Source organism: Argopecten irradians, unplaced genomic scaffold, assembly GCF_041381155.1.
Source record: "Argopecten irradians isolate NY unplaced genomic scaffold, Ai_NY scaffold_0729, whole genome shotgun sequence".
NCBI lineage: Eukaryota > Metazoa > Mollusca > Bivalvia > Pectinida > Pectinidae > Argopecten > Argopecten irradians.
In genome coordinates, this window is record NW_027188196.1 from 14,336 (window position 1) to 31,766 (window position 17,431).

The window sequence follows — 17,431 nt, forward strand, 5'->3', positions numbered from 1 at the left end:
AACATGACAATTTTACATTTCATCCATTTTAAAATATTGTATCATAACGTTCTATACTATATATAATAATTGTAGACAAAAACAGTTAACGCACATTTAGTTATTTGCGATATTGAAGTGATGGGGTGGATTTGAAACCGATGGCGTCGAGCGTCCAATTACGGTTTTCCAGGTACCAAATAGACGTAGATGTTTATTTAAACAATTATTGCCTTGTATCCATGATGTTATTTCTAAATGAATTTTATTTCATCCCAATCAAGTAAAGAAAACTCAAATATATTTTTGAAAATGAAAGTCATCGACAGCCGGATCTACATTAACCTGTATCCGTACATCGACCTCATCATTGTAAATTGCAGTATACAGTGCAGTTTGAATCTACAAACGATACACAGGCAAAGAAACACAGAATGTAAATATATATGTGTGCGTCGTGATATGAGAACAGTTATATTGGTACAAATAAATTGTATACCAAGTGTCTTGTGTTGATATTGTATGTAAGACACTTTCTAGTCATCATGTGTCATTAATTCTCCATATAGTTCATAATATTAATTCATTGACTGAGAACATAATAAAATATAAATACAAAAATAAACAATTTATTCATTTGTTTTTTTGCATAATTTAATCGTCATGGAATACAATGAGCAATGTAATAATACAAACATAAATAATTAAACCAATCTATGATATTTTGTATTCATGAATAATTACGACTACAACACTTTGATCGAAGTCTTGTGTATTAAGGAGGCTATTACACCAATATATTAAGTCTTTATTCAGTATGCGTAGATTCACACATACAGTAATATCGATTAGCGTCATGTCATACACAACCAAAAATTGGTCTAGCAGCATCTCTTTAGTATGGTGTAATTTGAGTTTGTTCATTATGACAACATTTAAACAGTATATCATAAATATTCCTAAATGCGTCTCAAAACCACATTAATATTGAATTTGCAGGTTCAACTGTAAATAAATACATTTAATATAATTAGCATCAAAATGCATTCAAGATATTACAATCTAAATACGGATTTCAAAAATATTACTCGAAGCATACATAAAACCGACATTTATCATCTTTATAGGCACTAATCCTACCGACTTGTGGTGGAGGTATGTGTACAGAAAATCACCAGGACCTTCATATTTGACGCAATAAGTAAATGACTGATGGATGGAATAGCTTCATAGAACATTTTTTTCACAAACACACGTTATTGTCCTTTTCACAGTATCAGTCCGATTCATTATACTCTGTCGCCAAGCTAAAATTCCGGAACTTCTGTCCGCCACTGTTTCTTTTTCTAAGTACACCCGATGATGGCATTCTCGAATCCTCCTGGTCTATGATTAATGGCTCGCCTGTCGCCCATGGCAACATATTTTCAAGGCCAGTTTCCATGATATGGTCGAAGGCTTCGTCCCTGTTAAGGATCCCTCCAAAGATGAATGACTGAAAGATAACAACAGGGCAGAACTGTTAAACATTAATCAAATTTCTACAATCACACATTGGATTGTTTATCATTCGTTCTGGAATCACGAAAAGCCTCAAACGTATGTCTAAATGCATTTCCAATAACATTCGTTGTCTATTTTACGGTCATCTTTACATGTATTGTAACTTCGAACTTATTATTATTGGTTTTATTTATAGTGTAGTATGTCACTTTCGGCCCCAATAGAAGCAAACACGTTATACATTTTAGACAAACTATAATGTTTATTATGTCAAGAAAAGTAAACATTTGTTTTCTTTTAAGAGCTTTTTGCTAGTTTACTAGGTTTTCAACATTATCCAACATGCTTATTAACTTGCAACTATTTGGCAAATATTTCGAAATGAAATTTGTAACCATCCACGATTTGAATTTATCACTATACAAGAACAGAATAAGAGTTGGATTAAAATAAAAATCACAACCGAAGTATTAAGGAAAACTGTGATCATGTGACTTTAGATTCTATAAGAGAGGTATTTCATGTTAATTTCATTTGATATGGCAATATGGTGGACGGACCGACAGACAAGCTAAAAGAAAAGCATCAAATGTCTCTAAACACAGAAGACAAGTTACAGATGTAGGCTGGTGTCTGTCTATTAGTGATATCGTAGTGAGGTGCCGCACATATTAGTAAAGAAGAGCTTGACCGAGATTGGCGACTGGGAATAATTTAGCTCAAAACACAAAGTCTTTATCACAACGGTCATGACGCGCCTTTGGGAACAAGTTCTGAGAACGGAACCTGACAGTTTAACAGAGTGGCAATTTCATTTCGGCTTATTTAATTTCAACTGAGAGAATCCCTGTTACAAATTGTATAAATACGAGTTGTGGGATATCAGGAGCAATCGTATTCCTACCGATCCAATTTACACATGTAATTATCGGTACGGACTGCTCCGTGAAATGGTTCCTCACCTTGTTTCCGATTACAACTATTTCCAATGCCATTCCATTCCCGGGCAGAAAACTGTACGGCTTGCACTGTAAAATGCATCAATAGTTTAAAATAGTAAACACTTCAGATATTGTATCATGGATGCTATTCAGTTATAACACAATTGAAAATTGAAAATGGCATGTAATAAACAAACATTTAAAGGTAGGTTTCGCCCAATGAAATATAAAGACTACGAAATTGAAATTTATCCTATACATAAGATATAATCTTCAGATCTATTTGCTCAATGCATACAGCGAACAATATGGGTGGTCAGTTGCCTAGCTTGACCAGGAAAATACTTCTCTAAAAATAGAGCGAAGTCAAGCTTTACATAGAACATGACGTATTTTTTCCAAAACGAGGCCGCAGCAACAAACGGAAGCGTGCAACAAAATGTCGAGATGTCAGATGGAAGTGACAGTCTTGCCACGGCATGTTTAGTTAAAAATACAACAACAACAAATCGAAGTGCGAGGGACTGTTTATGCATATCATATAATCTAAAACTCTTCATGTTACTTACATACGCTCGCTAACTTTGTACACCAAATATACATGTAGTTAGTCTGCGGCTATCTGTGCGCTGGCATATGCATATGTGTTGAAATTTAACTCACCACGTGCAATGCCGTTACACGAGTCCCAACAGATCCCGGTAAGTTCCGCTTGAGATGTGGCTTCTGTTTCTTCTATTGCTACATGCCATCTCTGAATTTAAATCCCTATAGATCTATCCTAGGGTGCTACCGAATCCATTATAATTTCCTCCACTTTGTTGCCGATTCAGATTTTTTTTTCATCTCACACACTTTTGTTCAGCCATTTTGTTTACTTTTAGTGCGTGACAATGCGCATGCGCCAAACTTCGACAACGCAATCCATCGCAGCTTCATTTGCATATTATTTTGTCTGACGGACACCGTAATATTCCGAAGGATTTCCTTCAATTTTGTATTCAAGACACATTTGTTCAATCTCAAACACATAAAGAAATTAAATTGAGATATTTTAATATGTTTTTTCATCTTTTCTTCCGCTTATCGCATTTCACAAAAAAAAATATTTATTAGGTTGGGCGAAACCTACCTTTAAATGAATACGTTATTATACGAGAAAAGACTCCGCAACGATTAAAAGACAATTTACCGACACTACAACAAGGAATTATACGTATTAAATTTCAACACGAAATATTGGGGGTTTTGGTTTTTGTCACGGTAATTAACATATGTAAATCAAAACACAAAAAATACATAAGAATCTTATTAAAGAAGAGTGTCATAAGATACCACTACATGCTTATTTTGATTGAAATAAAAAATATACACTAGTAGGCCTATTGTAGACGGCTTAACCAGTATGCACAGATCTGAGATGATGCAGATGCCAATGCATGTTCAGTAATTAAGACTACAGTGTACTGTAAACGTACTTAATTTATCTACAAAACAGATTTGAACAGATTAGCGCAATGATAAATTCATCTTATTAATGGCAAGATAAACAGTGTATAAGAATACAATTAGCACAATAAACGTTTAGAGCAACAATCCTGCCGAGCAAAGCGCTAAAATATATTATCACAACAATATGTACGTTACAGTATTCTGTCTTTACATATTACAGAGTTAGCTCCCTTGCGGGTAGGTATCGATTGTTACGTCATTGTTTTGTGAGCGCAATCCACGTCGTTTTCTCTGAGAAGTATAACGTTACGCTCCCAAACACATGACGTCACAATCAATACCTACCCGCAAGGGCAAATAACTCTGAACTATGCAAATAGATAATTTCTTGTCGCATTGTCTTGTCATTATGGTGTCATCTCACTGCAGCATAACACGAGAGACACTGAACAGTAGACCAACTGTATCACAACGAGCGAATTGTTCCATTTCCAAATATTTAGTGATAAGTATAATCTACGAGAGAGAACCTAGAGTCAATGGAAAGGACGAATAGGGATATCAGGAAATATAAACAAGAGGCCCAAAGGGCCTTAACGGTCATCTGACTGCCTTGGCAATAGTAAATTTAATTTCATATGGTGTCACTTTGTCAGGACCATGTCAGGATCATTTTCAATTTCTTTCAACAAATTTTCTTTCAAACAAGAGGCCAAAGGGCCTTAACATGTAGGAAGTTAATTAGATATAGTGTCATGGTAGCCATCTTCGATTTGCGATCAACCAGAGATGTAACAACACTTTGTTGGGACCATGTCAGGATCATTTCATGCAAGTTTCAGCCAAATCGCACTGGTAGAACTTGAGAAGAAGTTCAAAATGTGTTTTAAAGATGGCGTCTGTGGCGGCCATCTTGGTTTTCGGATTGACCCGAAAAATAACAACACTTTGTCGGGACCATGTCAGGATCATTTCATGCAAGTTTCAGCCAAATCGCACTGGTAGAACTTTAGAAGAAGTTCAAAATGTGTTTTCAAGATGGCGGCTTTGGCGGCCATCTTGGATTACGGATCGACCCGAAAAATAACAACACTTTGTCGGGACCATATCAGAATCATTTCATGCCAGTTTCAGCCAAACCGCACCGGTAGAACTTGAGAAGAAGTTCAAAATGTGTTTTCAAGATGGCGGCTTTGGCGGCAATCTTGAATTTCGGATCGACCCGAAAAATAACAACACTTTGTCGGGACCATGTCAGGATCATTTCATGCAAGTTTCAGCCCAATTGCACCGGTAGAACTTGAGAAGAAGTTCAAAATGTATTTTCAAGATGGCGGCTGTGGCGGCCATCTTGGATTTCGGATCGACCCGAAAAATAACAACACTTTGTCGGGACCATAACAGGATCATTTCATGCAAGTTTCAGCCAAATCGCACCAGTAGAACTTGAGAAGAAGTTCAAAATGTGCTTTCAAGATGGCGGCTGTGGCGGCCATATTGGATTTCGGATCGACCCGAAAAGTAACAACACTTTGTCGGGACCATGTCAGGATCATTTCATGCAAGTTTCAGCCTAATTGCACCGGTAGAACTTGAGAAGAGGTTCAAAATATATTTTCAAGATGGCGGCTGTGGCGGCCATCTTGGATTTCGGATCGACCGGAAAAATAACAACACTTTGTCGGGACCATGTCAGGATCATTTCATGCAAGTTTCAGCAGAATCGCACTGGTAGAACTTGAGAAGAAGTTCAAAATGTGTTTTCAAGATGGCGGCTGTGGCGGCCATCTTGGATTTCGGATCGACCCGAAAAATAACAACACTTTGTCGGGACCATTACAGGATCATTTCATGCAAGTTTCAGCCAAATCGCATAGGTAGAACTTGAGAAGACGTTCAAAATGTATTTTCAAGATGGCAGCTGTGGCGGCCATCTTGGATTTCGGATCGACCGGAAAAATAACAACACTTTGTCGGGACCATGTCAGGATTATTTCATGCAAGTTTCATCCTAATTGCAACGGTAGAACTTGAGAAGAAGTTCAAAATTATTTTCAAGATGGCGGCTGTGGCGGCCATCTTGGATTTCGGATCGACCCGAAAAATAACAACACTTTGTCGGGACCATGGCAGGATCATTTCATGCAAGTTTCAGCCAAATCGCACTGGTAGAACTTGAGAAGAAGTTCAAAATGTGAAAAGTTAACGCACGGCGCACGGCGCACGGCGGACGACGACGGACGAAACATGACGACTATAGGTCAGATGGGTCAGATGACCTAAAAAGGGGACAATATACGAACTGCATCCAGATTACGCAGCAGATGTAAACACCATGCGCCATATATAACACAACTTTACACTAAATTGTCTGTAATGAATCTGAATACATGTACAAAAATGTATATTAAGTGATGGTTACAAGTACTTTAATATGTATGCAGTTTTAAAGGATTCATGGATGAACAAGTCTATCTACGAACTCATTGTGCCGTAAATATAAAAACCTGTCAAAACCTGAAGATAGAAAACTTAAGCTATCACCAAAATTACATAAAACATGTGCCAAACTGGCGGATATACTGCACCGTAGTGTCGACAAAAACAAGTCAGCAGACATCAAAAGCCTCTATACGTTCCCAGGTTCTGAACCTTCTACACTACGGTATGAAATTGGCTGTTTACCAAATGACACCACGTTAACAATTTATATACACTGGCCAATTTTACACAAGATAAAACTCGGCAACACAACAAGTAACAAGAAAACTTAACGAAGAAAACTTTTCCTGAAATGTACATGTATTTACCTTGTTTTTGTCCCTGCATAATAACGCTGGAGTTATCTCCCTTATGACGTTAACGTTAACATTGACTAAACTTAAACCTACATCACAGGAATTCATGTTAAGCCTAAAATAATATCAGGAGAAACAGGATTGATCACAATGCTTTCAAATGTATACATGCACAACCCGGAAAATATGCATACAGTGATATACACAAATACAGGGCACATAACTTAACATTGAGGAAAGAGACCGATCGCTTCAACATAAAAATCAATATATAGGAAAAGTAGAAAGCAGAATTTGACTAAATTTTTATTCAATGTAGGACCAGACTGAAAACTATATATAGGAAGCGTTTATGTTAAAATAACTAAAGCACGGTGCATGATTGCAAATGAATATATTAGATAAAATGTAATGGTCCCTCAGGATTAAGCCACGAAAACAACACTAAAATCATAATTGCCAAATCTCATGTAAAGGGAATATCAACAATTTTGTACCAGGATGTTAAATATAGACACTCAACATCAGTAAACATTCCCGTTCCCCTAATAAAAATTATCTATTTCAGAGACAAATTAACAAATCGTAAGCGAAATTCGACTGGCGTATTTAGAAGCAAAACGTCTTAATTCACCTCCCATTAACGACGTTTATCAATAAACATACTTATAACAAAATGCTAGTTGAAAACACTTTCAAAAAATCTTTCGCATTTCCTGAATCCGTTTGGTGTAAATTCTAATTAAACGAATGAGACGTCTTGGTATGTTACCCTATATAATGTCTTGGTCACCATGAGATTCCACATTGTTGTCGTAAAATTAACAGACATTGATCCAAAAACTGTACGAAAAATGGACTGTTTCACATTATTGTGTTTTCTTTAATTATATTTATAATGGTTCAATGCTTACCTTTTGAAATTTCACAATATCTGCAAGTGGGATAACAATATTCTTTGGGGATGGAGACGCTTTCCTTTCAAAACAGATAAAGCTGAAAGATGCGGCGACATCAGGATTATTATAAACTTATGGACATAACACATACATGTATGCATTTAAAACGTATCCCAAAAACAAAAATAACGACAAAATGAATACAGAATAAAAAACAAATATACAGCGTGTATAATGTCAATGTACATTTGTATAATGATCAAATGTATCAAATTAAATGTCTTTTCCATACACTTAAAAATAATTCATTATTATTTATTCTATAAAGCACTTTGCAAATTGTAATTGGTTTTCAATTTTAAAATCCAAGTAAAGAAACATGAGATCCCAGAGGGACAAGCCTTGACGCCAACCATTGATATATCTTAATGTCATTTAGCACAAAATTAATAAAATGTTAGATGTGATGCCATTACAAAAAGCATAGTATGTTTAATAAATAAAACCGTAAATGTTTAAGCTACATCCTAATAAGTTTGTAAGCTTTTTGAAAAAAGTTCATTTTCTAACGACCTTGTAGTTATGTCTCTCGGCTCCACAAATGATGAACGGTACTGAAAATGCAGTTACACCATAACCCTAATCCCGTACAACCTTTATAAATACTTCAAAAGCGAAGTATTAATTTTAGTCAGCTATTTCATTATCAAAAAACATGTTGCATACCTTTTTGTGAGATACATCTTTCCGTTTTTAAATCTTGATCCAAAAGTCTTTTCTTTATTAATTAATGCACAACGTCGACCACCTTTCCAACCTGAAAGGCAATGCAATTAATTCCCTTATCATCAACAAAATTCCTAGATATACAATATGTACTTCAGCAAACAGACTTATTTTCGTGGGCAAATAAATTTCGCGTAATGTCCGCGAAAAAGCTGTCAGGCACGACAATGCGAAATCATTACACCGCGAAAATAAGTTGGTTCATCAACATACCTACAGTGATTGTTATTTTGATGGTGTAATCTACAGAACTTTGGCTCACGGAACTACATCGTCAAGTTTATGTTTTATATTATCTGTTTTAAAGGAACAAAGAAACTCTACGGTCAAGTTTAAAGGGCCACTACCTTTCCGAAACGGCTTTTAATTTTTAAAATAGAAATGTAAAACGAGATCAATAATTTTGTAGAGTCGCAGAAGTTATTAAATATACGTTTACTAGCACACTTATCATCACCTTCAGAACTGTTTAATTAGAATAAATAAAATGTTAATTTTCATAACGCGGGTCGTTTTATATTTCCCGCCGTCGTCCTAAATGCCGCGCGGTAGTTGACTATCAGTGCGCCAGACGGCAAAACAGCGGAATGAATCTCCACTGTTATCGTACATTAGACAGGAAATCTTGCATATGTTTGGTGTTGTAACCTCATCTTAAGCCATCGATATATATTTTCTTTTGTTATTAATGCTTTTAAGAAACCTTTAAATTTTGCTCCGGAAAGAACGGAAAGGTAGTAAGCCTTTAAAGAGGTGTCTCTACATATTCCTATACGATTGAAACAAGTTCACAAGCTGACATCAAAATGGGACCACAATAGCTGCGTAGGAAAAAGACTAACCTGTTAATGGAGCTTCAGCAGGAGGGAGTGAAAACAGTTCATAGAACTGCTTGTCTTGGTTAGTGACAACCTCTGATCCGTTATAGTCTTCTATTTCTTCTTTTGACTCAACTAAAACGTACTGCAAAAGGATAGATATTATATTATATAACTCAAATTAAGTAATTGAACTAACTTTTTTCGCAATCTGTTTTTTTATATCAGCTAAAAATAGAACCAAAAACTGCAATTGATCCCCCATACTAGACTTCTTCATCAAAGAATTAACGACACTAAATCAAGGTTCATTCCAACATAAGGCAATGACAGAGAAAACCTTTTGTAGAAATAAAAAAAATATATACAAAGTATACCAAATTTTTTTTTATTTAATAAATCATTTCATTTTAAATTATATACTACTAGAACTGTGATATGTTAAAAAGGTATGCTTCGTGCAATACAGTTGAAGCGTTGGTGAATAACTCAGCCCCCGTAGCATTTAACAATTTGTAAACACATTGTTAAATAAAGCAACTGTATAATAATAGTGTTCCACTTACTAAGTTCAGTATACTTTGAATGTAAATCTGTGTTATAGTGATAAAAAACCAACTCGGCTACTGCATCGTTAAGCAATTGATGATACAATACAATGAATAATTATGTTTTATGAACTATTTACTTTGTTAAGCTCTGTCTTCATACACTCCTGATGGAAACTGTTCGTCTGTAGGTAGAGACTGCCACGTCTTGTACGCGGAGTCGTATTTTTGTTGGAGTCGTGGATACTTGTTATAGAAGTAATTAATGATGAATAATTTCACACCAAACATCAAACCTAAATGTATAAAAACGATAAAATTAGTAAAATGGTTATATTTCTATTTTTTTTTCTTTATGTTGAAATTATGTTTTATGTTTAATGATATTGTTACATGTATAATTACTAGTAAAATTACGTGTAATGTTTTAAGGAGTAATACGGACCGCACCCTGTCAACTTCAATTCAACTCGTCACCGTTTTACACCTTTGTTTGTCTGATAACAGTGACAGAGTAAACATCGAACAAGTCATCAAAATATCATATATAAAAAAATACTGCATTACATAAACAAAATCGTTATAAATGACATTTATTTACCATGGTAAAATAAATAGATTTATGTCAGGCTGTTTCATTTTTTACTTTCCTAATTTGTAAGTGGGGCCCCGCGCCCTTAGGTGTGTTTACTTATACACACATGCAAGGTCACAGTGTACACGTGCCTGCGTGATGGAATTTCCCCAAATTAGCTTGACCCCTGGTCAGTGCGAGAGAGTAATTGATTGGTCAGCCAATCAGATGCTTTGCTTACAGCCTCCGGACCAATCACTGAGGACGTTGACCTTTCTTTGTCCTCGGTGGCGTCACTATCACATTACCATCTTAGCCAGCGTGAAGATTTTTGTCTGTGTCTAATTAAGATTATCCATAATCTACAAGAATTCTTTCAATTTTCAATGTTAATTGAATGATGGCTTTTGCTGTATGAAGATTGTTGCTGGAGCAGAATTCTTGGACTGTTAACGGACGGAGATTAATTCTTTCAAGGTAATTTTGATCCTTGTATGTTCTCCCTATCCGTTGTTAGACGACGCATCCCGCCCAATTCTACTCAAGAAGTGTTTTGTTAAAAAATCATGGTTTTACTTGCGTTAGTGTGGGGACATTCTTTTGTGCGACGTCTTGGAGATTATGAATCTACATCTAGTAATAACTTTCATAATTTTAACTTTGATGGGAATGTGATTCAGATATCGTGTTCTGGCTTAGGTGGAGGTACTGTATTACCGGGTCCCAAATCTTTACAATTGCCATCGGACATATACACTTCTTTCCCTGCCGACATTGTATTCATACAAGCTGGCGGTAACGATTTATCTAAACCACGCTGTGATCCGGACGTGTTAGCTCAAGCTATTTTTAACTTGGCATGTAGTGTATCGAATGTGCCCTCCGTTCGCATAGTTATAGTTGGACAGCTACTGCCTCGCTTCAATGACGACGGCGTGTACAATGCTAAGCTGACGACGGTCAACACTTCATTAGCATCCATGTTGAACGACAAAGCTAATATGGTATGGTGGAAACACCGAGGTTTTTGGCAGAATCCACAAGAACTTTATTCAAAAGATAACGTCCACCTTAATCGAAAAGGGATGACAAAATATGCACGGAGTGTGAGATCGGCGATTGGCTCCCAGCTCAAGCGATTCGAGGACAAATCTTAGCAATGTAATTTATCCTTGGTATACTTTTCAGTAAGTCCTTCCGAATTTCATTTAAATTTATATATACGTGCTATTGTCCTACTCTTTCACGATGGTATATATTGATCTTTAGCGGTGTTTTTATTTGTTGATGTCGATATATATTAATTGTAATGGTGAGTAAGGGGAGATAACTCCTACTCATTTATCAACATTATTAAGGGCCCAGTGTTAGGGTCATATTGCTTGAGTTTCAACTTTCAATGTTGATATATGTGAAGTTCTCTCATGGCTATGGGAAAATATTTTAAACATATTCTAGGCTAGCGTGCAGATATCCATGAGTCTGTTCAGGCCATTATTGTTAATCCATTACAGTCATTCATGGGCCTTTTATTATTTGTTTGTCTTTTGAAAAGCATAATTATACAGTACATACAGTACAGTTTACCATACAAATTAAACATTCATGGGTCTTTTCAGACCATTATTGTGTTTCAATTGATATCTCTTAGACATTCATGGGTCTTTTCGGGCCATTATTGTTTTGTCATTTTATATCTTTATATATATATAGTCATTCATGGGTCTTAATTTTCAGGCCATTATTGTTTGTCGCTTTATATCTAGCTCTTAGACATTCATGGGTCTTTTCAGGCCATTATTGTTTGTCATTTTATAAAATCTTAGACATTCATGGGTCTTTTCAGGCCATTATTGTTTGTCGCTTTATATCTAGCTCTTAGTCATTCATGGGTCTTTTCAGGCCATAATTGTTTGTCATTTTATAAAATCTTAGACATTCATGGGTCTTTTCAGGCCATTATTGTTTGTCATTTAATCTTTAGTCATTCATGGGTCTTTTTAGGCCATTATTGTTTGTCGCTTTATATCTCTTAGACATTCATGGGTCTTTTTTTAGGCCATTATTGTTTGTCATTTTATATCTTTTAGACATTCATGGGTCTTTTCAGGCCATTATTGTTTGTCATTTTATATCTTTTAGACATTCATGGGTCTTTTCAGGCCATTATTGTTTGTCATTTTATAAAAGCTTAGACATTCATGGGTCTTTTTAGGCCATTATTTTTTGTCATTTTATAAATCTGGGACATTCATGGGTCTTCTCAGGCCATTTTTGTTAGTATGTAAATAATATAGCTATTTTACAAACTACAAAGGTATCTTAATTACATAAATACCTTGTATGTATGCAAGTCACCATGAATACTTAATATTACTTTGCGGTGATTTCTCAACAGTAATTTCTGACCTTGAGGCATCAATGGGTTTATTTTTGACTTATTGTTTGCCTTAGTATATTACTATATCATAGATCTCATCATATGCATGGACGGGTTTTACTATTGGATATCTCATTATCTATAATTAATATTTCGAGTAAAATTTGGATCTTTCTCATTTTTGAAATTTTCACTCAATTATTATATAAGATTTATGCAATACCGATTGAATGGTGGTTTTTCTTTTCCTTTTTATATATATGATTTCTGATGTGTAAGTACTTAAAACTTCATTCTGGGCTTTCATTTTTCAAAAAAAAAATTTGAATTAAGTCCCTTGACTAATTGTATAATCATCTTGTTTCATTTGTTTTCGAAATATGATTATAGTCCATCATATGTATTTAATGACTTTAATATTACTATACCTATACATTAGCTTACAAACAGGTTATCTTTTTAATTGCATTCAATGATACAATACTAATTATATGTCTTAAACATATTGTTCACATGCAATATGTTTTTTTTTTGTTTTTCATTGTCAGACCATGACCAACTTGTTGGATTATTTCACATTTACATTTTTTCAGACTATCCATGACTTTTTAAAAGATGTCGAGCAAGCCACCCTCCAGAAAAAGGCGGCGAACAACAAAGGAACCAGCGGTTCCTCAATCAACACAATCTGTGCATCCTCGCCAGCCCAGATCAAGGCGACAGTCTAGATCTATTGTCCCCAGCCAGGCGGAGTCTGTGGACAACGTCCAAAATGTCACATCCATCGTCAACCAGGTTCTTTCAGCTGTTCGAAGGGAGACAACCTCACTGGTGGCGACCGCTGTGAAAGAAGCTATGGACATGGTCAGGGTGGGCAACTCATCCAGTGCTTGTCACGGTCCCACAGCTACTGTGAATACAGATCCTTCGACAAGTTCAACCCATCTTATGAACCTGGAGCTGCCGTCGTGTGATCAAGGACAGGGCACTTTGTCACAGTCCAATGACCCTGTGGTGTTACCCAGTGGGTCTGCAGCAGCTGATACCATTCCGAGTAACACATCTAACCTATCTGCGGTGCGGACATTGTTCGATTCGCCAGGTGAGGAATCAACATCGCCTGCCAATGAAGCATTTCTAACATGCTCATCTTCCCTGCCATTAGGGTATAATGTATCTGACCGAATAAGGTCAAAAATCCTGGATAATGACTTCATCGAATTTGGCGAACTGGTGTTTCCTAGTACAGATTCTGACACTAGGCTAAAACTAACATATGAAAAAAAACGGGCTTGGCTTGACAGCTAGTACAAAATCAAAAGGCGTCTTCAATATAAATCATTGGAGTCAAGCTTTTGATATATTTGTTTCATTATATACTGAGAAATACCCCAATGAAATTGCCTCATTATTAAAATATGGCAACACCATGCGCCTTCTCAATCAAAATTATGGTTTTCAGGCTGTAAAGTTTTACGATGAGAATTTTAGAAAGCTTCGACGCCGACAGCCAATTGCATGGAATATTGTACATGAAGAGTTATGGCGTTTGGCTGCCATGCGCGCAAGTACTACTCCTCCTATCAGTCAAAGCCTTTTGCTAATGGTAGTCAAACCAAGCCCTTTTCTTCCGGTAATCAGCCCTTTCGAGGAAAACCCCATCAAAAACCCAAACTCCCATATGGTTATTGTTGGGGATATGGCCTCGAAGGGACATGTAAACAGGGAAACTCGTGCAAATTCAAGCACGAGTGTTGTGTCTGTGGCAAAAAAGTTGCCACCAAGAACTGTCACTGGCCCATCAGTCAGTACAAGTCCCTCACTGCCCAAACTTCCAACTCCAGTCAACGCAGACCGCCTGAAAAGTCTTCTCATTAAGTATAACAAAAGTCAGGAACTCGTTGTAGGTTTTTCTTCGGGCTTTTCTTTAGGCATTTCAGGGGAGATAATACCTGCGATAGATACTCCCGAAAACCATAAGTCTGCTCGTGAAAGCCCTGGGTTAGTGTTAGACAAGCTGGTAAAAGAAATAAACAAGGGTCGTATAGCTGGTCCCTTAATCAGTTACCATTTCCAGACCTGATCATTTCACCTTTAGGCTTAATTCCTAAAAAAGAACCTGGGAAGTACCGCTTAATTCATAACCTTTCGTACCCACAGGGAAATTCAGTCAACAGTTTAATTCCTCAAGAGTTTTCAGCAGTCCAATATGAAACTATTGAACATGCTATAGATTTAGTTCGGGGTTTTGGGAAAGGTTGCCTCATGGCTAAAGCCGATATTGAAGATGCCTTTAGACTACTCCCCATTCACCCTTCTCAATACAAATATTTGGGTTTTTTATGGGACAAACAATACTACTTTGATAAATGCTTGCCCATGGGATGTTCTTCTTCTTGTCAACTATTTGAAAAATTAAGTTGTGCTCTACAGTGGTACATGACCCATCATCATCAAGCCTCCATGTCACATCTTTTGGATGATTTTTTCTTTGCTGGCCCACCTTTATCATCAAAATGCAAAGTAGATCTAGAAATGTTTTTCAAAATTACTGAATATTTAGGTATTCCAATCAAACATGAAAAAACTCAATGGCCATCAACAGAAATAATTATTTATGGCATCCAGTTGAATTCTATTTCAATGACAGCTACCCTTCCTCAGGATAAGCTTGAAAAAGCACATGGGCTGATCAACTCATTCAAAAACAAAAAAACGTATACAACTCAAGGACCTTCAGCAAATTATAGGATTTCTTAATTTTTGTTGTATCGTCATTGTCCCTGGCCGTGCCTTCCTTCGTCGCTTAATAGATTTGACAGTAGGAGTAAGGTATGCTCATTATTTCATTAGACTTAACAACGAGGCTCGCGCAGACTTACAGGCATGGTCTTTGTTTTTAGAACATTTTAATGGGAAAGCATTTTTCCTGTTTGAAAAATGGATTTTCATCAGATACAATCAAACTGTATTCTGATGCTGCAGGAGTACATGGTGGCTATGCGGCAGTTCTTGGTGTCAGCTGGTTTGTGGGACACTGGACAGATCAGTTCCATGGTGTTCATATAACAGTTAAAGAACTTTTCCCTATTGTTCTTGCGTTAGAAATTTTCGGGCTTAAACTAGCCAACCACAGAATACTGTTCTTATGTGACAATCAAGCAGTAGTAGAGATAATTAACAAAATGTCATCAAAAGAAAATACACTGATGAAACTCGTTCGACGTTTAGTTTTGGCCACGTTAAAGTTTAACATACAATTTCGGGCAAAACATATCCCAGGATCAACTAATGTAGTAGCTGATAAATTATCTCGTTTTCAGTTTCAGGAAGCTCGCAAATTGGCTCCGTGGCTCAATCTGACTCCTGTTTCAATTCCTCCACATCTAGTGACACTGTAATCACCAAATTATTGTCGGCGTCTCTAGCTCCATCTACAAGAAATAGTTACAAACGTGTTTTGTCTCAATTCTTGGACTTTCATCAAGCTAAATTCCCTAACCAAGCTGCGTTTCCAGTCTCACAGAATGTATTGACGCAATTCATTGTCCACCTTTTTCAACTTAAGCTTAGCTCTGCGACAATATACTCTTATATGTCAGCCATTAGTTTTGTTCATAAGTTGGAGAATATGGCTGATCCTACAGATCTCTTTTTTATAAAGAAATTGCTTAAGGGTGTTCAAAACAGCAGACAAGTTTCAGACTGCAGATTGCCAATTACTCTTGATATTTTACATAGAATTATCAATGCGATGAGTAATGTAATTCACCCGTTGTTTAAGGTTTGTTTATGTAGAGCAATGTTTCTCTTGGCTTTCCATGCATTTTTGCGTATCGGTGAATTCACATTGAATCACAACAACTCTACATCTAAAATTCTGCAGACCAGTGACATTAACTTCTTACGTGACGACACCCATTCCATTAAAGCTATGACAGTGAGAATTGTGAATTTCAAACATTCTGAAAATCAAACAATTACTCTAGAAATCCCAATCAAGGCAAATAAAAACTATTGCCCTGTTTTAGCTCTGCACAGTTACCTACAAGTGAGCAATCACACAAGTGGCCCTTTGTTTCAATTTGCAGATAAGTCACCTGTTACTTATTCCTATTTCTGTAAGTCGTTGCAGGCAGTTTTAAAATTTTTGCAACTGGACACCAGGGTATACAAGGGTCACTCATTCAGAATAGGGGCTGCAACTACTGCCAGTCAGTTAGGTGTCCCTCAAACCATTTTGCAAAAATATGGTCGGTGGAAATCAGACGCTGTTCGCTCTTATATTCGCATAGGCATTTTCAAATAAGGATTCCTTGTCCAATTATTATAATATCTGACCTGATCTGTCCTGTGCCCACTTTCCATGCACAATCATTTTTAATGGAAGGTCAGTACAGCCTGCTTCCTATAAGTTGATTGTATGTTTTGTTATTTAATCTGTCACCATTGTAAGTTTTTTATGGAAGGTCAGTACTGCCTGCTTCCATTATAGTTGATTTGTGTTTTTGGTAATTTTATCAACCACTTTTGTAATTTTGTATGGAAGGTCAGTACTGCCTGCTTCCTTTATAGTTGATTGTATGTTTTTGTAATTTGATCTGCCACTTTTGTAATTTTGTATGGAAGGTCAGTACTGCCTGCTTCCATTATAGTTGATTGTATGTTTTTGTAATTTTATCTGCCACTTTTGTAATTTTGTATGGAAGGTCAGTACAGCCTGCTTCCATTATAGTTGATTGTATGTTTTTGT

At 36.3% G+C, this 17,431-nt stretch overlaps 3 protein-coding genes across 6 annotated transcripts; 2 read left to right on the forward strand and 1 right to left on the reverse strand.

Annotated features, from left to right (window-relative positions):
- Positions 1 to 586: 586 nt before the first annotated feature.
- On the reverse strand, positions 587 to 10,030 carry LOC138313543 (GRAM domain-containing protein 4-like). The gene is given in 7 exon segments (XM_069253939.1): positions 587 to 1,474; positions 2,445 to 2,510; positions 7,588 to 7,669; positions 8,299 to 8,389; positions 9,201 to 9,321; positions 9,865 to 9,900; positions 9,902 to 10,030. Coding segments are annotated over 7 exon segments (729 nt in total). The 5' UTR covers positions 10,016 to 10,030; the 3' UTR covers positions 587 to 1,255.
- A 282-nt stretch (positions 10,031 to 10,312) lies between these two features.
- Positions 10,313 to 17,185, forward strand: LOC138313540 (uncharacterized). Of its 4 annotated transcripts, none has more exons than XM_069253934.1 (3): positions 10,313 to 11,485; positions 13,272 to 13,780; positions 16,002 to 17,185. In XM_069253934.1, exons 2-3 carry the CDS (start codon positions 13,294 to 13,296, stop codon positions 16,985 to 16,987), a joined length of 1,473 nt encoding a protein of 490 aa, XP_069110035.1. In that variant the 5' UTR covers positions 10,313 to 11,485; positions 13,272 to 13,293; the 3' UTR covers positions 16,988 to 17,185. The 4 variants fall into 4 exon arrangements, with proteins under 4 accessions (XP_069110035.1, XP_069110036.1, XP_069110037.1 ...); XM_069253935.1 differs by having other exon boundaries at positions 10,313 to 11,459; XM_069253936.1 differs by having other exon boundaries at positions 10,313 to 10,775.
- LOC138313542 (uncharacterized) lies at positions 10,865 to 11,455 on the forward strand. Its single transcript, XM_069253938.1, has one exon. The coding sequence runs from the start codon at positions 10,865 to 10,867 to the stop codon at positions 11,453 to 11,455; it is 591 nt and encodes a 196-aa protein (XP_069110039.1).
- Positions 17,186 to 17,431: the final 246 nt, after the last annotated feature.

Excerpts from the sequence above, each read along its gene's own strand:
- LOC138313540 (XM_069253934.1), top strand. The coding sequence starts at position 13,294 with ATGTCGAGCAAGCCACCCTCCAGAAAAAGGCGGCGAACAACAAAGGAA. Across the intron at positions 13,781-16,001 it reads GACATTGTTCGATTCGCCAG|TTTCAGGAAGCTCGCAAATT; the intron begins GTGAGGAATCAA and ends TCTCGTTTTCAG.
- LOC138313542 (XM_069253938.1), top strand. The coding sequence starts at position 10,865 with ATGGTTTTACTTGCGTTAGTGTGGGGACATTCTTTTGTGCGACGTCTT.